This window comes from Cetorhinus maximus, chromosome 29 (assembly GCF_964194155.1).
Source record: "Cetorhinus maximus chromosome 29, sCetMax3.hap1.1, whole genome shotgun sequence".
In the NCBI taxonomy this organism is placed as follows: Eukaryota; Metazoa; Chordata; class Chondrichthyes; order Lamniformes; family Cetorhinidae; genus Cetorhinus; species Cetorhinus maximus.
The window spans coordinates 19,402,076-19,427,249 of NC_135907.1; the positions used below are offsets into that span (position 1 = coordinate 19,402,076).

Below are 25,174 nucleotides of genomic sequence, written 5' to 3' on the forward strand. Positions count from 1 at the left end.
CACTCCTCAACCTCTATACTTGAGGGAATACAAACCAAGTTTATGTAACCCATCCTCATAAATGATATTGTCTAATTGCTTTGGAATAAATCAGTCAGATGGTAACTTGGTGTTTGAGGTGCAGCAAAACCCAAAACAAATGTCTATGGCTAGATGTGATTCCATGATTGGAAAGCACTTGCAGAACAACCCTGAATGTGCTAATAGCTACACTAACAACCAATTTAAGATAATCAGTAACTTGGCTCATTTACGCTTGCTAAAAGTGACATACATTCATACACAGGGACCCATACTCTGCAAACAAAAGCAATATGCGGGCTGACAAGTCTCCGGGTTCTGATGGACTACATCCTAGGGTCTTAAAAGAGCTGGCTAATGAGGTAATTGATGCGCTGGTGTTAATTTTCCAAAATTCGCTAGACTCTGGAAAGGTTCCATCAGACTGGAAAGTAGAAAATATAACCCCACTATTCAAGAAGGGAGGGAGGCAGAAAACAGGAAACTATAGGCCAGTTAGCTTATCGTCTGTCGTGAGAAAGTTGTTAGAATCAATCATTAAGGAGGTTATTGCTGGGCACTTAGAAAAGCTCAAGGTAATCAGGAAGAGTCAGCATGGTTTTGTGAAAGGAAAATCATGTTTAACCAATTTATTGGAGTTTTTTGATGGAGTGACATGCGCAGTGGATAAAGGGGAGCCTGTAGATGTACTGTACTTGGATTTCCAGAAGGCATTTGATAAGGTGCCACATCAAAGGTTATTACAGAAAATAAAAGCTCATGGTATGGGGATAACTTATTAGCATGGATAGAAGATTTGGCTGACAGAAAACAGAGAGTATGCATAAATTATTCCTTTTCGGATTGGCAGTATGTGACGAGGGGAGTCCCACAGGGGTCTGTGCTGGGGCCTCAACGTTTTACAATTTTCATCAATGACTTAGGTGAGGGGAGCGAAGGCATGGTAACTAAATTTGCAGATGACACCAAGTTAGGTAGGAGCGTATGCTGTGAAGAGGACATGGATACAGAAAGGTTGAGATCTGGCAAATGGAGTATAATGTGGGAAAATGTGAAGTTGTTCACTTTGGCAGGAAGAATAAAAAAGCAGAGTATTACTTAAATGGAGAACGGCTGCATAATTCTGAGGTGCAGAGGGATCTAGGCGTTCTTGTACATGAGATACAAAAAGTTAGTGTGCAGGTGCAGCAAGTAATTAAGAAGGCTAATAGAATGCTATCCTTTATTATGAGAGGAATTGAACATAAAAGTTAAGGATGCTATGCTTCAGTTATACAGGGCATTGGTGAGTCTGCATCTCGAATACCGTGTGCAGTTTTAAGGAAGGATGTAAATGCGTTGGAAGCAGTTCAGAGGAGGTTCACTAGATTGATACCTGGAACGAGTGGGTTGTCTTACAAGGAAAGGTTAGACAGGCTTGGCTTGTTTCCACTGGAGTTTAGAAGAGTGAGGGGTGATTTGGTTGAAGTTTACAAGATCTTGAGCAGCCTTGACAAGGTGAACATGGAAAGAATGTTTCTTCTTGTGGGTGAGTCCAGAACTAGGGAGGCACTGTTTTAAAATTAGGGGTTGCCCTTTTAGAACAGAGATGAGGAGAATTTTTTTCTCTCAGAGGGTTGTGCAACTTTGGAATTCTCTGCCTCAGAAGGCGGTGGATGTGGGGGTCATTGAATATTTCTAAGGCAGAGGTAGATAGATTCTTGTTAGGCAAGGGAATCCAAGGTTATTGGGGATAGATGGGAATGTGGAAATCGAAACACACTCAGATCATGATCTTATTGAATGACGGAGTAGGCTTGAGGGGCCGAATAGTCTACTCCTGTTCCTATTTCTTATATTTCTTTTGTTCAAGCCTTGCATCTTTTTTGAATTACTCAGGAGCTTGGAGAGCCTATAGCTCCCCATTGCTTTCTCCATGGCAATGCCTCAGCCAATCAGAGTCAACCTGCCAGCCAATCAGAGTCGACTTGCCAACCAGTTAGCACCCTTTTCTCCTATAGTATAAATTGTCGCGATTGTTTGAAATTTGGCATTCTTGCATTTGTCCTGATGAGTGCAAGACAAAAAACATCTACAACGTGTCTCCTTTTACAGTGATATGGAACAATGGTCCCTTGGGTTGGACAGCTTCCAGCATCAATGGAACTATAACCCACAAAGAGGTGGGACATTTAGTCGAGGAAGAAGAAAGCCAACAAAGGAATAGTAAATACAAATAATGAGGAATAAGCGGGGGCAACATCGGAAGAGGCTCTGAGGAAAAACCTTGGTCAGATTTTGGGATGACCCCTGCTTAATGATGGAGGAGCTTGATGTTCCATGAAGGGAGGGCCTCCATTGAGTGCACCATTGAAGGAATAATGCCATGATGCCTTAATATAGCACTAGGGAGCAGAGGAATCTGTTGAAGCGCAGGTCAGCCATGATCACATTGCATGGCCAAGTGGGTTTGAGGGCTGAATGTCCTCCTCCTGTTACCTATGGTCATTGGAATTGATTTTGATCAGCCGTCCAGCAGTGGTGTTCAATTCACAGAGCCGTTTGCTAAGTCTTCCCTCTCGTCACTGACTGGGCTGATGGATTTCGATACTTTCCCACTGTGCTTAATGTACATTTTCTCTCCCTAGGTGCTCGATGATTCCAAACGCTGGTGGAAGGTGAAAAATCAGAGTGGACAGATTGGTTATGTTCCCTTCAACATCCTGGAACCCATTCCTGCACAGGATGTGACCGACGGCTCATCGGTGTATGCACACGTGATTTCCAGGGTAACCCACACTGCATTCAGCAATATCACCCTGTGACTTATCAGAAAATTAATTCAATTAAAAATTGTTCTTTGTCTACTGCCATATTTGGTCTTTGTTCTCAAATTTTCCCTCTTTGCTGCTACCTTTTCTCCTACACCTGTCTCTGTGAAGTTCTTGTTTCAAAAGTTATCTATTCAGCCAGAGATATTTAGAATTACACAAGCCGTTAAACATGAATCCTTCTTTATTAACCCTTCCTAGCAGACTCCCTCTGCTGGTACAATTGTGCATGGTAGCTCTCAAGTGGACAAAATGCACAACACAATTTTCAATTCAATTCAATTTCCCTAACTGACACACTTTTGTTGCCATTGGCTGTGACTTAGTGGGCAGCACTTTGTCTCTGAGTTCAAAGGTTGTGGGTCCAAGGGTTTGAGCACCAAAATCTAGGCTGAGGGAGTGCTGCACTGGAGGTGCTGTTCTTGGATAGGACATTAAACAGAGACCCAGTCTGGGATGGAAGTCAAAGATTCCATGGCGCTGGGTCAAAATCCTGGAACTCCCTCCCTAACTGCGCTGTGGGTGTACCTACACCACATGGACTGCAGCGGTTCAAGAAGGAAACTCACCACCACCTTCTCAAGGGCAACTAGGGATGGGCAATAAATGCTGGTCCAGCCAGCGACGCTCAGATTCCATGAACGAATAAAAAAAACTATTTGAAGAACAAAGGTGGCCATGGGGGGCGGGGGAAGGGTGGTGTGGTTCTCCCCAGTGTAGTGGATAATATTTAGCCCTCAACCAACATCATTAAAACAGATGATCTGGTCATTCACACCTTGCTGTTCGTGGGATCTTGCTGTGCGCAGTTGGCGCATTTCCTACATTACAACAGTGACGACACTTCAAAAGAGGCTTCATTGGCTGTAAAGCACGTCGGAAAGTCCTGAAGTCATGAAAGGTGCCATTCAGATGCAATTCCTTACTTTCTATCCTAACCCATAGAATTTTAGCTTTAATTTTCCAATGTTTCAGCATAACAAGACTGGAACATTCAGCGTTCCTTCTTTTTTTTTTTCGCAGGAAAATCGACGAACTCTGAAGAGCAACCCGACCCCAACCCTCCCAAAAATAGTGACCCCACCCAACAGTGTGCAACAGGCCTTGGACACAAACACCGAGAACCCCAACGTGACTCAAAAAGACAGGGGTAAGTAATATAACACCCCTAGATGAACACACTGTTATCCCTGTTTCTATGTTGCTGGACATAACACTCCTGTCTATACTATATAATAACACACTATGTGTTCCCAGATATAAGAGTGTATACACTATAAAATAACACACCATATGTTACCGTGGGTTTTTTTCAAGGTTCTTTCACGGGATGTGGGCTTCGCTGGCTAGGCCAGCATTTATTGCCCATCCCTAATTTCCCCTTGAGAAGGTGGTGATGAGCTGCCTTCTTGAACTGCTGCAGTCCAAGTGGTGTGGGTAAATCCACAGTGCTGTTGGGGAGGGAGCTCAAGGACTTTGACCCAGCGACTGTGAAGGAACGGTGATATATTTTCAAGTCAGGATGGTGAGTGGCTTGGAGGGGAACTTCCAAATGGTGGTGTCTATCTGCTGCCCTTGTCCTCAGTGGTAGAGGCCATGGGTTTGGAAGGTGCTGTCGAAGGAGCCTTGGTGAGTTGCTGCAGTGCATCTTGTGGATGGTACACACTGCTGCTACTGTGCATTGGTGGTGGGAGTGAATTTTGAAGGTAGCAAATGGGGTGCCAATTAATTGGGCTGCTTTGCCCTCTTCTGCTGCCCCAGTTGAGCTCAGTGAACAGTCCATGAGTCTGGTCCTGGCTAGTAGGAAAAATCAGTACCTGCGGTGAGCAGTGCACCTAGCTACCAGGCCAGCACAGTCAATGCTTTCCAATGTTGTTGTCCATCAAGTCTAGCCTGACAGTAATCTACATCATATGTTCCTTCCTCAGAGCGTAATGCCCAGCTTATTGTAATGAATGAAGAGCTGTTGCTGAGGATAGCCAACGGGAGGACCACACAGCATAAGGCATTCCAGGTCCAGAAGACCCTCGATACCTCAGTCCCTCTGAACTATGATTCCTCTCCGAGTGAGGTCAAGACTTGGCTGGAGGCCAAAGGCTTTTCTCAGCTGTAAGTTGGGTCACTGTCCATATAGAGGCCTGCCAGTCCTACTCGATAGGAGTTAAAGGTTAATCGCCGGACACCGATGTGAGCAGCACCCAGATTCAAAATTCATAATTGCATTATGAGAAATACTAGTGAGGAAATGGGGAACACAATTGGGGGAAAAGGTGTTGACTCAAAAGTCAAGGATCATCATATTGGGTAATGAGGAGTCAGCTCATTTGGTGTGGGAAGGTGGGTCATGGTGAGGTTAGGCGTGCCAGGCAGTTAATAGCGTGAGTGTAGGGACGAGGAGAAACTAAAAATTAGGAACAGGATTCAGCCCTTCAAGCCTGCTCCGCCATTCAGTAAGATCATGGCTGATCTGAATGTGGCCTTAACTCCATTTTCCTGCCTGTCCCCCATAACCCTGGACTCCTTGTCAATCAAAAATCTGTCTAACTTGAACATATTCAGCCTTGAATATTTTCAAATATCTCTCTAATGGAGAGAGATGCTTATTGGTCCTTTGGGATTGTGGCTAGATACATATAGCATTTATAGTACTGAAAACAGGCCATTCGGCCCAACTGCTCTATGCTGGTATTCATGCTTCATACAAGCCTCCTCCCATCGTTATTTCATCTGGTCCTATCATCATATCCTTCCTTTCTCCCTCATGGGCAGAATTTTGCCCTTGGTGGGCATGCGGGCCCCACCGGCTCGGCGGCTGGTGGACAGGCGACCCCCGCCACCGAAACGGGGCCCGCCGCCATTTTGAGTAGGCGGGCCAATTAAGGCCCACCCAGCGGCCTGCCCGACAGGAAGCGCTTCCTGTGGGGGGAGGAACCCCTTAGCTGTCAAAGTGCGTTCTTTCGCGCTTGACAATGTCACACGAGATGGGACATGTTAGTAAATATCACATTACATTTATTAAAGTTTTTAAAAAGGAACATGAAATCTCATCCCGCCAGTGGATGAGGTTTCATGTATTATCAGAAGCCCGCTGGGGCTCCTGGCCTGCCCGCCAGCCTTAAGGTTGGATGGGCAGGGCCTTTAATTACCCTGTCAATGGCCTCAATTGGCCATTGACATGTCGGCGGGCGGACAGCTGATTTCGCTGTCCGCCCACCTTCCTGAAAATTTAAAGGGACCGGGATGGCGTTCCTCCCAATGTCATTCCGCATCATTTTCCCATCGGCGAGCGGGCCCCGCCCCCAAATCGCCGACGGGAAAATCCTGGCCCATGTGTATGTTGAGTTTCCCTTTAAATGCACCCAGCCTCCACTGCTCCCTGGGAAAGAAAATTCCAAACACGAACAACCCGATGAGAGAAGAAATTCCTCCTCACCTCCGTCTTAAACGCGAGACCCTTTATTCTGAAATTGTGCCACCTAGTTCCAGATTTTTCGATATTCCAGCATGCCAGAACCGGAACATTCCGCATTCCTTCATGTTTGTAAGAGAATCGACAAGCTCCAAGCAACACCCCTCCACCCCCCAGCCCTCTCCCGCCAGGGTAAACATCCTCTCAGCATCTCCCCTGTCAAGCCTCCTCAGCATCTTGTACATTTCAGTAAGATCACCTCTTATTCCTGCAAACTCCAATGGGTACCGCACAACAGACTTGTGAGCAAAGTTATAGCGCATGGAATAAAAGGGACAGTAGCAACAGGGTTATGGAATTGGCTGAGTGACAGGAAACAGAGAGTATTGGGCGGGATTTTACAGCACCGTCGCGGTGGGGTGGGGCGGGGCTATAAAGCGTAGCAAAGCCATTCAAACGTCCATTGACTTTGGCGGGAACATGAAATCCCGCCAGCATAAAATTCCACCCATGGCTATTGGATGTTTTTTCATGCTGGAGGAAAGTTTGTTTTGGAGTTCCCCGGGGGCCAGTGTTGCAACCCTTGCTTTTCTCGATATATATTAATGAACTAGCTCTTGGCGTACAGGGCACAATTCAAAGTTTGTGGATGATACAAAACTTGGAAACGTTGTGAACTGTGAGGAGGAGAGTGTAGACCTTCAAAGGGACATAGACAAGGTGGGGGAGTGGGAAGCTAGGTGGCAGATGAAGTTCATCGCCGTGAGTGTGAAGTGATTCATTTTGCCAGGAAGAAAATGGACAGACCAATTAAAATAGGTCAAGGGCACCACACTAAAGGGGGTTCAGGAACAGAGGGACCTGGGTGTACATGTGCATAAACCATAGAAGATGGCAGGACAGGCTGAGAGAGCAGTTAATAAAGCATACAGTATTCTGGACTTTATTAATAGGGGCATAGCGTACAAAAACAAGGAGGTTATGTTTAATTTGTATAAGTCGCTAACTAGTTCGATATCAGCTAGAGTACAGCATCCCGTTCTGTGTGCCACACTTTAGGAAGGATGTGAAGGAATTAGAGAGGGTGCAGAAAAGAGTCACGCGAATGGTTCCAGGGATGAGAAGGTTCAGTTATGAAGATAGATTGGAGAAGTTGGGACTGTTTTCCTTAGAGAAAAGAAGGTTGAGAGGAGACTTGATAGAGGTATTCAAAATCATGAAGGATCTGGACAGAGTAGATAGGGAGAAACTGTTCCCACTCGTGAAAGGATTGAGAACGAAAGGGCACTGATTTAAAGTAACTAGTAAAAGGAGCAAAAGTGATATGAGGAGAGAGTGTTTCACACAGTGCGTGGTTAGGGTTTGGTATGCACTGCCTGAGAGTGTGGTGGAGGCAGGTTCAATTGAAGCATTCAAGAGCGAATTAGATAGTTATCTGAAAAGGAAAAATATGCAGCATTACAGGGAGAAGGTGGGGGAATGGCACTAAGGGAATTGCTCCTGCGGAGAGCTGGTGTAGATACGATGGGCCGAATGGCCTCCTTCTGTGCTGTAGCAGTTCTGTGAGCATGGGCTCAGCCTTTCCTCATAAGACAAGGACTGGTTGGAAGCAGGAGGCCACAGGGTGATCCCACGCTGATGGATATAAGCCTCCTCTGTAAAAACCTCTCAGGACATTCTTTTTTATTCTTTCATGGGATGTGGGCATTGCTGACATGGCCACCATTTGTTGCCCATCCCTAATTGCCCTTGAACTGAGTGAGTTGCTAGGCCATTTCAGAGGGCAGCTAAGAGCCAACCACATTGCCGTGGGTCTGGTGTCACATGTAGGCCAGACCAGGGAAGGATGGCAGATTTCCTTCCCTAAAGGACATTAGTGAACCAGATGGGTTTTTAAAACAATAATCGATGATAGTTTCATGGGTCACCACTACTGAGACTAACTTTCAATTCGAGATTTAAGAATAATATTTATTAGTTGAATTTAAATTCCACCAGCTGCTCTGCTGGGATTTGACCCCTTGCCCTTCGAGCATTAACCTCAGCCTTAGGATTACAAGGCCAGTAACATTAGCACTCCACCATCATTTCCCCCTGTTGCAGCCCCCATTCCTCATGGGCTATGGTTATTTTTATTGCATGGTTCTGAGTATGTGGGGTTTTATTATGTTATACAACATTTACAGGGAGCCGGTTAGCTCAGTTGGCTGGATGGCCAGAGTGTGATGCAGAATGACGCCAACAGCAAGGGTTTAATCCCCATGTCGGCTATGGTAATTTATGGAAGCCCTACCTCACCTTCCCCCATGCTTGTGGAGTGGTGCCTCTCAAGCTACAAGCAGCCAAAACCTCTCTCTAATGGAGAGAGATGCCTATGGTCCTTTGGGACTATGACTAGGTATTTATAGCACAGAAACAGGCCATTTGGCCCAACTGCTCCATGCTTGTATTCACGCTTCAGACAAGCCTCCTCCCATTGCTACTTCATCTTGCCCTATCTTCATATCCTTTCTTTCTCCCTCCCTTAAATACATCAATGCCACTCACACCAACCACTAGCGAGTTCCACATTCTCACCACTCTCTGGGAAAGGATGTTTCTCCTGAATCCTTACTGGAGCATATCTTATATGGATTGCCTCTAGTTCTAATCTCCCAGCAAATGGAAACATTTTCCCTATGTCCACCCTATCAAACACTTTCATAATCCTAAAAGACTCTATAAGTCCAAACCCCTCTTCTCTCTTTGAGGAAAAAGAGACACAGCCTGTGAGGTATAACCTCTCAGTTCTGGTATCATCCCAGTAAATCTTTTTTTTTTTGGCACCTTCTCTAGTGCCTCTATAATCCCTTTTTGGCATCTATCTTAATGCTTGCTCCTTCCTCTCTTTATCCCTTTTCCCATTCTGTAGTCTCCTTACATCACACACTATTCTTGGCCTAGTAGTCAGGCTTAGAGGCCTATTCTTAGCCCTCAGCCAATGTCATTCTGCAGGTGGCCTGTGTTTCATGGCTTCCTATGGGACAGAGCTCAGGATTATCATCATCGCCTCTCAGTCCTGTCCTACAATTCAGCCAGGTTGAAAATATTTGGCAGCTGGGAGGTGGAAAAATAGGAAATGTCTGATTGCGCCCCCTTTACTCTCACTAGGATCGAAACGCACCATAATCACTGTAGTCACTTCTGTGTTTGATTTTGTCAGTCTGTTTACAATTGATACTCACTACACTTGATTGTTTATAACCTGGGTGTGGACTCAGAGAAAAGTAAACAAAGCTGTAGGAAGAGCTGGAAGCATGAGCTGAAACATGGAGTAGACATTTTAAAGCACTGTGACTAAAACCTGTTACACACATAGAAACTAGTGTCATCTCTGCATAGATCTGGATACAAAATATACAACATGGTGGTGACAAGGATACATTTCATTTACCAATGAGGGACTTTGATGTTAATCATTTGCCTCATTGAGTTGATCACAGAACCACAACCTCAGATTCATAGATCTCAATGTAGTATTCGGAGACTTTCATATCTCAAAAACTATTTCTATACTTGGAGAAAATGGATAAGCAGAGCTCTTAAGAAATGACTCGATGTACAGATGCTTGTTGTTTAGGGTGGTTTAATTTAAAATAAGGTCCTTAGTTTTACTAGGGGGGCAAAGATGTAATATTCAATTGCTCTATGTTTGATTATGTGAGTCTGTTTACAATTGATGCTCACTGTGCTTGATTGGTTAAGCCTGTGGGAAATGTAAACAAAACTGGAGAAAGAGCTGGAAGCCAGAGCTAGAAGCATGGAGCTGACATTTTAAAGCAGTGTGAATAAAACCTGTTACATACATAGAAGCTAATGTCATTTCTTCATAGCTCTGAAATATATCTCTCTCTCTGTCTCTCCCAGGACAGTGAATTCTCTTGGGATTCTGACAGGTGCTCAGCTCTTCTCACTGCAGAAAGATGAATTGAGGTCAGTGAGTCCAGAGGAGGGGACCCGTGTCTACAGCCAGATAATGGTTCAGAAATCATTGCTCGAGGTAAAATGATAATTCTGTTGCTTTAAGCATTGGGGGAAGCCCATTGTCTAAAATGGGACATTCTAGGGAGACAGAATCAAAGAATTTGCGTTAATCCAGTGTCTGTACGGATAAATTTTCCAATGATGGGGATGGAGGTTCATTGGATAGAAATAGGGAGCATGATCCCTGACTAAACATTCCCTCGATCCTCCCACCCTCACTAAGTTGATGGGGTTGGTGGTAGGAAGCAAATGTAGGTGGTTGTGGAGGGAATGTTGTTATGGTGACAAATTGGCCACAGGCAAACAACCCACCCCTCACCTTCCCCGCTGCCTGTAAAATTGTGGCGGGGCAAGGGCAGGTGGACCGGCTGCGGACATGCCACCAATGGCACAGCGCCCTAATTTAGGTGTCCACACGCATGGTTTCCCAGTCATAGGTGTTCTGTGAAATTCAGCCCTATGTCTGGGTCTGTTGTAAACTCATTGACGGAGATTGATCACTGTGATTACTCAATAACTCCATTATCATTGTATGATGACCGGGATAATAGAAGGTGAACTGGATGGAGGTGTGTCTCTTTTCATAGAGTAATTCCTGTCTTGCTATCTGCCTGTGAGGGCTAAGTTTGTGGGAAATCCTGTTGAAGGGAGTCCCTGCCCCGCAATTCCACCCCTTTCCCCATGTCAGTGGCCTTGTTTGGGGTAGACAGGCGGACTTCCACCCCTCAGACGGCATCCAAAAGTGGTAGTGCAACGCCAGGAACCTACCTGTCCAGGTATAGGCCTCGTTCCTGGCTGGTCCACAGACTTAGGATAAAGTTATGGCGGAGGTCTGCAAGATAAAGCACCAATTTTCAGTCCCCATAAACTTTAAGCAACACGAGTACGGACATGACTCATTTTCCCATCCCCTCAAACTCTACCCCTCAGCTCATTAATAGGCTGGAAAGGCCACATTCATTGTCCATGTCTGATTGCTCAGAAGAGGTGGTGGTGGGCCTTCCACTTGAACCCATTGAGCTGCTTGTTCCCAATATGCTAATGTGATGGTTGTCAGTAAGGGATTCCACGATATGGCCCTAGCAATGATGGAGAGACGACAATATTTGTCCAAGTCAGGCCATTGGTTGCCTTGAACGAATCTGAGTGAATTGCTCATTGTGGTGAAGGATTCAATTACCAACAGGCACAAGTCAGGTCAAACATTTTGACTGAAGGAGAGAAGTTACTTGAGAAACAAGCTGTCTATGTGGATTCAAGAGATAATTCAATGGATTTTTGAAAGGATTGAGGAATATAATGAGAAAATGGGCCAATCTTAAGAACATAAGACATAGGATCAGAAGTAGGCCATTTGGCCCTTTGAGCCTGCTCAGCCACTCAACAAAACCATGGAAGATCTTCTACCTCAACTCCACCTCCTGCACTATTCCCACACTCAGATAGCCGTTTGGTAGTACAGAACTTGAGTATTGCTGAAAAAAGAGACACGGCGAAGCTTTTCATTTTGCACTCAAGGACACTTCACAAGAATACCAATATAAGGGGAAACAACAATTTATACTGTGTGAGAAGAGAGCGCTGATTGGTTGGCAAATGGACTGTGATTGGTAGAGGAGTTGCCATGGAAAATGCACCAGTGATGAAAAGCTTCGATATGTCTCGTTTTAGAGCAATATTGAAATTCCCATATTCCTTAATTCCCTTAGGACCCAAAATTCATCGATCGCTTGAATGTGCTCAACAGTTGAGAATGCACAGGCCTCTGGGAGTAGGAAATTCCAAAGATTCACAACTCTCTAAGTGAAGAAATTTCTCCTCCTCTCAGTCCTAAATGGCCAATTGTTAATTCTGAGACTGGGTACCCTAGTTCTGGGTTCCCCAGCGAGGGGAAACATCCTCTCAACATCTGGCCTGTCAAACCCCTAAAGAATTTTGCGAGTTAGATGACTTCTCATTCTTACAAACTCAAGAAAATATAGGCTTAAGTTTGCTCAATCTTTCAGTTATATGGGACTATCAAGAATGGAAGGCCCAGTTGAGTCTAACAGGCCTTTTCCAATTCCTAAAAGTGTTCTTGTTAATGAATTTCCTACAGGATCAACGGACTGCGACCGAATTGGAAGCCATAATGCAAAAGCAGAAGAAAAAGGTGGATTCCGAATTGAAGATGTCAACCTTGTGAGGACTTGAGAAAATGCACTTATTCCAAATGCATAGACATTATTTTTGTTTTCAGGCAAGTCCTTGGACACCTCAGCTGCCATGATCAGGCGTGCAGATGTGCGACATTAGTATTGTAAGCTTCACAACACCAAAAGTGACCAAAAAAAAATGTACATAGAACGTAGATTATCTCTCACTTCACACATATTGCCTTTTGATAAGAATCAGCCATTTTAGAGGATGAAGTTGTACTGATCTGAAATTGGTGTCATTGTGCACGCTGATTGGAAAATGGCCACCTCTCTATTACAATAGAGCGGTCTAAGATTTGGTCATTGTGGAGCTGCCACCAGTGAGTAGTTTTGAACAAAGGAAGCAATTTATTTTCACAAACCTCCCTTCATCAACATGACTCATTGTTACAGAAAGACAGCATCCTCTACAATACTCTCCAAGAGCCAGCAGAGACCAAACTAGAGACCTTGGCTCTGTAGAGGGAGGGGCTGCCATCTTATCTCCGTGCCTGACGAGGGGGAAGGTAGGAGGTTCTGAGGAATAAATCTGCTGCCAGGTGGCTTTTCGAAGGTGGAGCGGGCAAACTCAGAATTCTTTTAAAAATCTGAATTTATGGACCATTATAAAAGCTTTTGATAAAATTTTGAAATCATATTCAGAAATGCATTTTTATGAAAGTATGCATGGTAGTCACATATGTTATTATTCAGTTATAAATATATCATGAATTTTGATGCCACTACACTGTGGGGTTGATGAAGATTTCTGAAGGTGGCTTTGAATGTTTATAACAGCGAACTCTTTTTTTGTGCAAAGGAAATGCTCCCACTTTTGTTGGTCGGAGATGTTGTTGAAGGGAACTGAGTCCAGCCTTCCTATAAATGTAGCCTTCCAATTGACAAGGAATCCCATCACCTCCCTAAGGACACCAACATGACGCCCCCGCCACTTTTACCATCTGCTCTCAGGGTGTGGAAAGACCGCATTCATTGCCCTGAAAGGGTAGGGGTGATGTGGTCTTCCTCTTTGAACCCTTGCGATCTGTGTGGTGAAGATACTCCCACATTTAGGTAGGAAATTCTAAGCTATTAACCCAGTGACAATGGCGGAATGGCCATGTGCATCCAAAATCTCTTGTAACTTGATGCCATTCAGATTGGCACCTGAAACCACCAAGGCCAATCAGTGCCATGACCTTGCGCCAAGAGCAAGCTTAAGACCCACCTATGCTTGCTTGAAGCTACATTTAGTCATATGCAGGAACCTGTTCTCTGCAGGCAAAAGGAACATGTCCAGGCATTGTGCCTTTTTTGAATTAAAACAATAGTTTCCGGCTGCATTCTCCAAGGCAATATCTCGACCAACCAGAGTCCACTTGCCAACCAATCAGCATCCTTTTTCTCATGAAGTATAAATTGTTGCTCCCTTTTGAAATTTGGCATTCTTGCATCTGTCCTGATGAGTGCAAGACGAAAAGCTTCAACAGCCTGTCTCTTTTTCCAGCAATACTTGAGCTTAAGCTGTTGGAAACTAAGACTCGTTTCAGCAAAAAACCTTTAAAGGGAGGTTTCCATGGCAGATACTGTTGTGTGCATATAAGAAAAAGGAATCCAGGGCTGCAAGATTACCCTTCAATTAATCTCTCTACCCCATGCAAATTGACTGCTCCTAGAAGCCACTGGCAAAGGTTTGCTATGCCAAGACTGCCAACCTGCCCTGCAGATTGAGGGGGGGAGGGGGTGGAAATGGGGGGAAAATGAGTCACAAGTTGGCAGGAGCAGAACGTTTTAGCGTGCGTACCGGACCGCTCACATCACTAGAGAAGGTGAGGATTCAGTTAGGTGGAGTTAGAAGGCAATGGCGGGAGATTGGCATTCAGGTAGAGGATCAGTCATGACATTATTGAATCACGGAGCAGGCTCAAGGGGCCTTATAACCGACACTTGTCTCAATTATGTAGCCAAGATTACTTCTGTGTATTTATTATATAACAATGACTCTTAATCAGGTATAAGAATCAATAGCCAGAATGCAGGATTGTGCCGAGAAATTCTGCAGTGGAATTCAGCGGTGATGGTTATTTAACATTGAAAAATGAGCTTCCCTCTCTTGGCGCTGTAGTTGCTATTCATGCAGTTGGTGATTTGTTACAGATTTTACCTTCTACATAGAAGCCTGAGTTCGCCCTGAATGATGATAAACGGATTATGGCCATTGAACTCGAAAGCTGCTATTTATTTTTCAGTTTGGAACCAGGAAAGGTTGTGCTGGTGTCTGCTTCCTTCTGTATAAAGTCAATAAAATGTACAGAGACAGACAATGAAAATGTGCTGTGCTTGGTTTAGTGTTACTGCAATCAGTGCTGTACACTCCAAATGTCTTCATTTGTGGAAATGTATTTATTTATCTTCTTCTCTCTGCTTGCCGATGAAAGAGCATTATTGGGATGAGAATATTCCATCCAAACATCCAGCCCATCCCTCATGCCACGCAAGTGCCAGGCAATGACCATCTCCAACAAAAGAGAATCTAACCATCGCCCCTTGACATTCAATGGCATTGTGCCACCGTTGAATCCCCTATCATCAACATCCTAGAGGTAACCATTTACCAGATTCTTAACTGCACTAATTCACAAGACAACGGTAGTGTTAATGGTAGTGATGAAGACTAAAGAAGATATAAACAGTGGCATAAAGGTAATAAAGCAGAATGTGTAAATATCCCCATTTTAAATCCCTTTTTCTATCCTTTTCCTCAACCACCACACCCTCCCCCCACCCTCTGCAAGAGGGCCATCTGGCACTTGTTCCTTCTTGTTCTTTCATAGGGTGCTGACCCTTGTTCTGCTATTCACACATTCTGCTTTCTTACCTTTGTGCCACTATCAGCACCTTCTTTAGTCTTCACCACTACCATTAACACTCCCTTTGTCTTCTGTCCATGACATCTTTGTCAATCTCTCCTTAGTGCCCGCCTATTGCTGACCTTCTATCCAGCTTTACCTGCTCCACCCCCGTTAAACAGTCTAAATTCCATCACATTTCTACTTCTCTTTAGCCCTGAAGAGGAGTCATATGGACTCGAAACATTAGCCCTGTTTCTCTCTCCACAGATGCTGTCAGGCCTGCTGAGGTATCCCATCATTTCCTGTTTTTATTTCAGATCTCCAGCATCTGTGGTATCTTGCTTTTATTCCTTACTCTTCTACTCCTTGTGCGCCCTCACACACATAGAGTAGAATATAGCGCTCCTCGGGCAGGCATGCACCCAATTCGAACGAGCATAAAATGATGCACGATGGCGTCGGGCAAGTGTCGCAACGTCAGCTCGCACGATATTTCGGTCGGCGGGCACGCGCCGACAATTAAGTGGCCTTTTAATGTCTTTAAGGAACTAATTGACTTGAATTTTTACGCTGCCAACCGTTCGTTCGACGGACGGGCGAGAAGGCCAAGCGGCCTTTGCATTTTTGGTGAAACCTCATCCACGGGCGGGATGAGGTTTCACCCAGTGATCAAATATGCATTCATATTTTACATGACAGAGTCACATGAGGGGACATGTCTTCACTATTTTTAAATTCTTCATTTATATGAATAAAAATCTTCAGCTCCCTTAGGCAGATCTGTGCCTCAGGGAGCTTTTACTGCACGCACCCACGGGCATGTGCGAACTTCAGCGCTCGCGCTCCTGCCTCCCCCGCCCTGGGCGGCGCCAAGCGCGCGTTTCACATTGACTGGCCGTTACTTGGCCAGCCAGCGTGAAATCCATGTCGGGGCCCAATCGTGAGCAGTATGACCACTCCCAGGCCCGCCCGACGAGGGCAAAATTCTGCCCATAAGTACATGCACTCACTTGCAAATAGTTGTGCAAATAATTGTTCGGACACAATACAACAAAAAGGAATGGAAAAAGTGTTCTGTGATGGAACAGCACCCAAATGTTTATTAAAAGAACAAAATAACAGTTACTTCAGGAACACCAAGAGAGCAGTGAATACAGTACATGGCACATAATGAACAGAACTGAATGACCGCTACCAGCTACAGAACTGCAACTATAGGGCAATATATTATAAAGAGACACACACACATACACACACACACTGGGTGATGAGAACCAGCTCCCTTCAGTAGGCCCGGTCAGCCCAGTGAGAGAGTTGTAGCCCCCACTAGACTGGCAGGCATGCCACCTGTCTGGTGTTGCATGGAGAGCTCGCTTTTGCTGTGTTGTCTGAAATGTTCCCCAAAGGAAACAGAATCCAAAACTAAGGTTTTCCTTTTAAAATCCATTTCCCGTTTTGTCCTATCTCGCGTGACATGGAGACCTTAATTTTTGAGGTTTTTGGTGACTTATTACCCTGCCATCTTTCTGTCTTTCACCCGCTGTGCCAGGTCCCAGCGTGTCTGTAAGCAAAAACTGGTTTCAAACTGGATTTGGCGATTTGGGAAGATCATCGGCTATCTTTCCTGAACCTGCGGAAGCGAATGTTAATTGTATAATAATTAAGTTTTTAAGTATTTTCAGTTAACTAGGGATTCACTTGTGCTCCTATATATAAGAGCAGACTGAAACTGTGGTGCTTGGGTTTGGAGGTGCATGCTTGTAATGTGCATTTCTGTAAATAAAAAGTAATAAAGTGCAGGAAGATTTAGGTTCAGGTCGAATCCTTCACCATCTAGCTTTCTGGAGTAGAACAGTGAATGAGGGCGGTGGCTTGAAGAATTCACATCGTGGAAGCCTAGAACAAACTCAACAGACCAGCTACTCCTTTGGCATCCTTCACTTTCATGTGTTTGCATGTCTCTGTGAGATTCTGTTGCCTCCAGGTAAGAAACCTGGAGTTAAAAATGTTCTCTGTGTCAAGACTCGATAACCAGATATCCAATTTAAACAGGTTCACAGCACTGGCCACTCTTTGTGATGGTTGATGAGATGTGAAGGGTAGCCCTGAGAGACTTTGCCACTTCCCTCCCTCTTATCTAACAAAACAATGGCCCAGCAGATAGGACTGCTGTGATTAGGTGGGCAGCTGATGGTTTACCAATAATCTGTGCCATTTTAACTAGTTAAACTCCAACTGATTCCCTAAACACATTTGGCAACCCTAAGTTCTCAGCTCCTGCCTAAAGTTTTACTTTAGGGGTATTACTTAGAATTTACAGCACAGAAACAGATCATTAGATCCAACCATTCAATGGCAGCATTTTATGTTCCACATGAGCTTCCTCCACCTTGTTTCCTCTCACCTTATCAAAATATCCTTTTATTCCTTACTCCCCCACCCCCCCACCAATATTTATCTAGTTTATCTTTAAATTCTTCCAAATTATTCACCTCAACCACTCCCTGCGGTAGTGAGTTCCACAATCTCACCACTTTCTGGGTAAAGAAGTTTCTCCTGAATTCCCGATTGGATTTATTAGTGGCTATCTCATATTTATGGCCCCTAGTTTTGGTCTTTCCCACAAATACCCGATCAAAACCTTAAAGGCCTCAGTCATATCAACCCACAGTTTTCAATTTTCTAGAGAAAACAAAGCCCCAGTTTGTCCAGCGTCTCCCGATGGCTACAACCTCTGGTAAATCGTTCTTGCACCTTCGCCAGTGACTGTATGTGCTTTTTTTGTAACTCGGAGAGCAGAACTGTGCATCAAATGGGTTCAGCCAATGTTTTGTGGAAGTTTAGCACAAATTTCTTTGCTTTTCATTTCTATTCCTCTATAAAGGAAAACTCCAGCGTTTTGTTTGCAGTTTTTGATGGTGTTTCCCCTGAAGAGAGTGCCCACATCACATTAGGCAGACAGATTTAGAAGAGTGAGGGGTGATTTGATTGAAGTATATAAGATCCTGAACGGCCTCGACAAGGTGGACGTGGAAAGGATGTTTCTTCTTGTGGGTGAGTCCAGAACTAGGGGGCACTGTTTTAAAATTAGGGGTCGCCCTTTTAGGACAGAGGTGAGGAGAAATTTTTTCTCTGAGGGTTGTGCGACTTTGGAACTCTCTGCCTCAGGAGGCGCTGGAGGCGGGATCACTGAATATTTTTAAGGCGGAGGTAGATAGATTCTTGTTGGGCAAGGGAATCAAAGGTGATTGGGGGCCAATGGGAATGTGGAATTCGAAACTCAAACAGATCAGCCACGATCTTATTGGATGGCGGGGCAGGCTCAAGGGGCCGAATGGCCTACTTCTGCTCCTATTTCATATGTTCGCATGTTCGTAAGGTCCATCTGGATGGGTTTCTCATTAGTTTGGTTTGAAGACACTTTGCTGTAGAGCAGTTATGGAGTGGCATGACAGTAACGCCAATGGAGCCATGGCTGACACTTAAGTGAATTGGAATGGCACCAAAGTCCAGTATCTTCACCCATGCCCAACGTGGGTTTTCAGGGGGTATTTAAAATTATGAAGGGCTTTGATCGAGTGAGTAGGGACAGGCTATTTGCTCTGTCAAGTGGGTCAGTGACTATAGGTCATTGCTTCAAAATAATTGACAACAGGACCAGTGGGGAAAATGAGAAGAAATTTCTTCACACACAGGCTGTTATGACCTGGATTATACTGGCTAAAAAGGCAAGGCAATCAGGTTTCATAGGAGCTTTCAGAGGCAATTACACTTGAAAAGGACTAATTTGCAGGTTTTTGGGGGAATAAACTGTTGAATGGTACTAATTGGACAACTCGTTCACAGGCACGATGGGCAGAATGGATGCTTTCTTTTCTGTAGGATCCTGTGACACCCCAAGATTTATACAGATGGGGGAGGCGAGTCCTCTCGTCACCTCCTTTTAGAACGAGTCTCATTACAGCACCCCAATTATGTCTTAAGTGATTCCAGGGTTCAGTACTTGAGAATCAGTTCCAGTGTGTTAATTGCTCTTCCTATGCATTTTTTCTAGGTCAACTCGTGCCCTTTGCTGTCACAGTTCAGTTTGATGTAATGTCCCAGAGTTACTCTTTCTGCACTATCTTAGATTCTAAAAGATTACCTTTCCACTTCCACTGGCCGAGACCAAAAGCCCTATGTGGCAAATCTTTCCTCAGACATGGGTCTTTGATTGACATTGTGTTTAAGCTGATGGCTAAAGCAAGTAAGGATTATCCTACAACATGCTCCAAAACCCAGAGTTTCGAGGCCAACTCTGGTGGTCCGTTGCAAAGCCGACCCACAAATAAAGGCGTAATTTGACTCAACGAGATAAGGAGATCTACTGGCTGCTGAACCAAGGTGCCAAGACTACAATGAGGTCATCCTTCCCATAATGCACTGCATGGTAAAGAAGCAATGGTGTCGCCCTGCTAGTGAAGGAACGTTCATCATTCTCCTTGACCCAATGCCATAGGATTCATCGGATCGATTCTGACTGAGCAACTCAAAATTTACAACAGATTTGGAAAAAAAAAGAAACCTTATTCTAAACTGTAAATTGCGTCTAAACAATATTGTTGGAATTATGTACATACACATTATCAGCTCACATCAATTAAATACAAGTGACACATTTAGCAACAAACACACACACACACAAATATATATACACAGTTTCACTATTGCTTCCTTTCTCTCACACCATCTTCTTTCTTTCCGTCTTTTCTTGGCTCAGCTGATCATCTCGCACGATCTCACATCCCCCTGACCCCTCTCTCCCATCAAGATGTCAGTCTTTCCCACAAGATTTAAGCAACTGCACACTAGGGCCGCCAACTCTACTTGGACATATTCCTGGAGGTGAGATTGCATTACCTCCGTCTGCCCCCAGTCCCTGCCATTGGTTGCCCAAGATGCCCATTCTTGTGGCACCCCACCCACCCCTGTCCAATTGGAAAGCAAATAGACTCTTGATTGCCTGATTGGATGATCCCTGACTGCGAGCAACCAGCTTTTCTTACCCCCCCACCCCCCCACCCCCCCACCCCCTCCCACCGCCCATTATTTTGATAACCTGCAAACAAAAGTGTCAATGGCAATCTAAAAAAAAAAGACACCATTTGTAAGTCCCTTTGATTTTTCTCCTGGGTTGCTCAGAGTAGGGTCCAGGGGGTTCATCTTTAAGTCCTGGAGACTCAAGGGTAATCCTGGAGAGTTGGCAGCCCTAAGCTGTACTGTAGTTCCTTATTTATTAAAACTTAATGTGGGAACCCATCTGACAGACCTTACCAGCAATATAAGTTAGCCATCTAACACAGGGTTGGTTACAAAGTGTGCATCTATTTAAAACTACATTTTCTCTTGGTCTCTAAGAAGGGAAAAGACTTCTTAAAAAATTCACAGAACCAGATTATTCCTCTTCTGCATTTTCATCCCTCTTTACATATCCTTTTTCCTTATCACAATTGGGCATTTTGTTTGTTTCTTCATTATTCATTTCTTCTGGCTCCTTCAGTTCTCCTGGATCAGTGTCATCTTGCTCAGTGCCATCATTCTTGATATCTGTGGTCTGTGATGAGATATTACCATAAGCGGTGGTTAGTAACATTCGTGCCACACAAGTGCCAGGCAATGACCATCTCCAACAAGAGAGAATCTAACCATCTCCCCTTGACATTCAATGGCATTACCATCACTGAATTCCCTACTATCAACAACCTGGGGGTTACCATTGACTAGAAATTGAACTGGACCAGCCATATAAATAACATGGCTACAAGAAGCTTTTTCCCAGGTTGGAAGAGGCAATTACTATGGGACATAGATTTAAGGTGAAAGGAGAAAACTTTAGAGGAGATGTGCGGGGCAAGTTTTTTACGCAGAGGGTAGTGAGTGTCTGGAATTCGCCAGAGGAGGTGGTGGAAGCAGGTATGATAGTGGTGTTTAAGAGGCAGCTTGACAAATACATGAATAGGATGGGAATAGAGGGATACAGACCCCGGAAGTGCAAAAATGTTTTAGTTTGACAGACAATAAGATCGGCGCAGGCTTGGAGGGCTGAAGGGCCTGTTCTTGTGCTGTACTTTTCTTTGTTCTTTGTTCTAAGAACAGGTCGGAGGCTGGGACTTGTGCGGTGAGTAACTCACCTCCTGACTCCCCAAAGCCTGTCCACTATCTACAAGGCACAAGTCAGGACTGTGATGCAATACTCCCCACTTGCCTGGATGAGTGCAGCTCCAACAACACTCAAGAAGCTCGACACTATCCAGGACAAAGCAATCCACTTGACTGGCAACATAACAGCCAACTTAAACATTCAGTCCCCCTCCACCACCGATGCACAGTAGCAGCAGTGTGTACCACCTACAAGACGTACTGCAGCAGCTCATCAAGGCTCCTTCAACAGCACCTTCCAAACTCACGACCTCTACCACCTACAAGAACAAGGGCAGCAAATGCATGGAAACACCACAACCTGCAAGTTCTCCTCCAAACCACACACCATCCTAGCTTGGAACTATATTATTGTTCCTTCACTGTCGCTAGGTCAAAATCCTGGAACTCCTTCCCTAACAGCACTGTGGGTGTACCTACACCAGATGGACTGCAGCGGCTCAAGAAGTCGGCTCATCACCACTTTCTCAAGGGGCAATTAGGGATGGGCAATAAATTCTGGCCTTACCAGCAACACCAACATCCAATGAAAGAAGGAAAAAAACTACTGAAGGGGTAACCCTGGTCTCCAATACTAGTTAGGCGACACCTTGAGTACCACGTAGAATTCTGGTCACTGCATTACAGGAAAGATGTGATCACACTGGAGACGGTGCAGAGGAGGTTTACCAGGATGTTGCCAGGATTGGAAAATTTTAGGTATTAGGAAAGATTGAATAGGCTGGGGTGTTTTCTTTGGAACAGAGGAGGCCAATGGGAGATTTACTTGAGCTGCATAAAATTATGAGGGGCCTAGATAGACTAAATAGGAATTAACTTTTTCCCTTAGCAGAGAGGTCAATAGCCAGGAAGCATAGATTTAAAATGCTTGACAGAAAGATTAAAGGGGAGTTGAGGAAATTTCTTTTCAGCCAGAGGGTGTTTGGGATCTGAAACACACAGCCTGAAAGGATTGTGCAGACAGAAACCCTCAACATGTTTAAAAAGTATTTGGATGCCTACTTGAGGAGACGTGATCTTCAAAGCTACAGACCAAGTACAGGAAAGTATGGGTAGGTTGGATCACTCTTTGCCAACCAGCATAGACACGATGGGCCAAATGGTCTCCTTCAGTGTTGTAAATTTTCTATGATTTCTAAACCAAAATTCGCCAACAGGAGTAGTTTTCCAAGACTTTAATATGTCTGTATGGAGAAACCCAAGTGAAGAGAATATCCTACAAGGGTTGCAAAGAATGGCTGACACTCCAGAGCAGTACTGAAGGAGTGCAACACTGCCAGAGGACCCCCATCTGCCCTCTCAGGTGGGCAGAAAGGATCCATTTGGACAAGAACGGGGGAGTTCTGCCTGGTGTCCTGGTCAATATTTATCCCTCAGTCAACATCACTACAAACATTAGCTGGTCATTAGCACATTGCTGTTTATTAGACCTTGAGGTTCCCTGTATCAAACAGTGAGCACGCTGCAAGAATACACCATTGGCTGTAAAGCACTTAGAGAAGTAATACGGTCGTGAAAGATGCTACATAAAGACAGGTTCTTTCTCCAACAGGTACATCAAACCCTAGAAAATGAAACAAAAGGAAACTTTACTTCGTAATCGTCAGTTGGTATTGAGTTATATCCCGCATACGGAAGCAGGGTTGTGATCTCCATCTTGTACATCTTCTCATCATCGAGCGATGGCCGGAGCTTAATCATTTCCAGGTCATTTTGATCGGAATGCTGGGCATCAATGGCCGCCAGCTCTAACTCGGACAGATGATACACTATCCCAGCCCCGAACGAGTCGCCAACCACATTCACCGATGTTCTCATACGATCACTGTAAATACAAAGAAATGTGTAAAAGGCAAAGAGCCTGAAAACAAGACCATCATTAATTAAAATGACACTAGAACTGAGAGATTATACCAATCAGAAAAGATTGAACAGACTGGGCCTCGTTTCTCTAAGAAAGAGAATATTGAGGGTGATAGAGGTCTTTGATCGAGGTGTTCAAACCCATGAGGGAGCCATATGGTGTGTTCAGAAAAAAAACCGTTCCCAATGGAGGAAGGGTCAAGAATAAGAAGACACTGATTTAATGTAAATGGCAAAAGAATTAAAGATGACATGAGAGGAAACATGTACCTGGAGGAGATAGTGGCTTAGTGGCAGCATCACTGCCCTAAGCACATAGAGGCCCAGCCTAGTGGGAGCATGGGTTCAAATCCCACTCTGGCAGCTGGTGGAATTTAAATTCACTTAAAGGATGTTTCTTCTTGTGGGAAAATCTAGAACTGGAGGTCACTGTTTAAAAATAAGGGGCTGTCCATTTAACACAGAGGTGAGGAGAATTTTTTTTCTCTCAGAGAATCATGAGTCTTTGAGCTCTCTTCCTCAAAAGGCAGTGGAAGCAGTGTATTTGATTATTTTTAAGGCAGAGCTAGATAGATTCGATAAGCAAGGGGTGAAAGGTTATCGGGGGTAGGAGGGGATGTGGAGTTTAGGTTACAATCAGATCAGTCATGATTTTATTGAATGGCGGAACAGGCTCGAGGGGCCGAGTGGCCTACTCCTGCCTCTAATTCATATGCTTGTACATTCTTCTATGCAATGAATTGTTACAAGGTGGAATGCAGTGCCCAAGGGTGCAGTGGAGACAGATTCAATTGACTTTCAAAGGGAAACATCTGAAAAAATAAAAGAATTGGGGAAAGAGCTAAGGAGTGGGACTGGCTGAGAACTAGCACGGACACAATAGGCAGAATAGCCTCCTTTTGTGATGTAACCATTCTGTGATTCTATTATGAAAGGATTTGATAGGGTTGGTGGACAGAAGATGTTTCCACTTGCAGGTGAGACAACAACAAAGGGGTCATAAATATAAGACAGTCACTAATAAATTTTAAGGGACAGCCAGAAATGAGTTTCACCCGCAGGTTTGTGTAAAAGGAGCAATTCCTCTTCCAATTTATTCAAACTCAGTTCTTCACACACAATCAACTCATTCTTTCCTTTTTGAGCCAATCCCTGCTCTCCCACCTTGTAGAGGGAGATGGTGACAGAATGGTAATGTCACTGACCTACCTAAAAGCCCAGGTTAATTTTCTGGGGTTTTCATGGGTTCAACTGCAGCTGGTGGAATTTAAATTCAATTAATAAACCTGGGATAAGTGTATAAAATTATGAGAGGCATAGATAGGGTAGACAGGAAGGAACTTTCCCCCTTGGTGGAGGGATCAATAACCAGGGGGCATAGATTTAAGGTAAGGGGCAGGAGATTTAGAGGGGATGTGAGGAAGAATTTTTTCACCCAGAGGGTGGTGGGAATCTGGAACTCTGCCTGAAAGGGTGGTAGAGGCAGAAACCCTCATAACATTTAAGAAGTATTTGGATGTGCAATTGCGATGCCATGGCATACAAGGCTATGGGCCTAGTGCTGGAAAATGGGATTAGAATAGTTAGGTACTTGTTTGACCGGTGCGGACTCGATGGGCTGAAGGGCCTTTTTCTGTGTTGTAGACCTCTATGACTATGACTCTAATTATAAAGCTAGTCTTAGCAATGGTGACCATGGCAATCATAGATTGTTGTTAAAAACCCATCTGGAAATCTGTTGTCTTTCCCTGCCTAGTTGTGACTCCAGACCCAAGGCAATGTGGGTGGTTGACTCTTAATTGCCTGCTGAAATAGCAACCA

At 44.5% G+C, this 25,174-nt stretch overlaps 2 protein-coding genes across 5 annotated transcripts in view; one reads left to right on the plus strand and one right to left on the minus strand.

Moving 5' to 3' along the window:
* The window catches only part of LOC144669362 (epidermal growth factor receptor kinase substrate 8-like protein 1), an 84,222-nt gene extending 69,452 nt beyond the window's left edge, over positions 1 to 14,770 (plus strand). For all 3 annotated transcript variants that reach the window (XM_078531737.1, XM_078531735.1, XM_078531736.1), the window contains 5 exons: positions 2,649 to 2,789; positions 3,855 to 3,981; positions 4,760 to 4,940; positions 10,147 to 10,279; positions 12,362 to 14,770. In XM_078531737.1, coding sequence (XP_078387863.1) covers positions 2,649 to 2,789; positions 3,855 to 3,981; positions 4,760 to 4,940; positions 10,147 to 10,279; positions 12,362 to 12,448 — 669 coding nt within the window. In that variant the 3' untranslated portion in view covers positions 12,449 to 14,770. The remainder of the gene's footprint in view (positions 1 to 2,648; positions 2,790 to 3,854; positions 3,982 to 4,759; positions 4,941 to 10,146; positions 10,280 to 12,361) is intronic.
* Positions 14,771 to 20,426: 5,656 nt separating this feature from the next.
* Positions 20,427 to 25,174, minus strand: part of LOC144669510 (excitatory amino acid transporter 2-like) — a 50,019-nt gene continuing 45,271 nt past the window's right edge. For both annotated transcript variants that reach the window (XM_078531977.1, XM_078531978.1), the window contains exons 10-11: positions 23,084 to 23,315; positions 20,427 to 20,885 (exon numbers count right to left, since the gene is read on the minus strand). In XM_078531977.1, the coding sequence (XP_078388103.1) occupies positions 20,727 to 20,885; positions 23,084 to 23,315 (391 nt within the window). In that variant the 3' untranslated portion in view covers positions 20,427 to 20,726. The remainder of the gene's footprint in view (positions 20,886 to 23,083; positions 23,316 to 25,174) is intronic.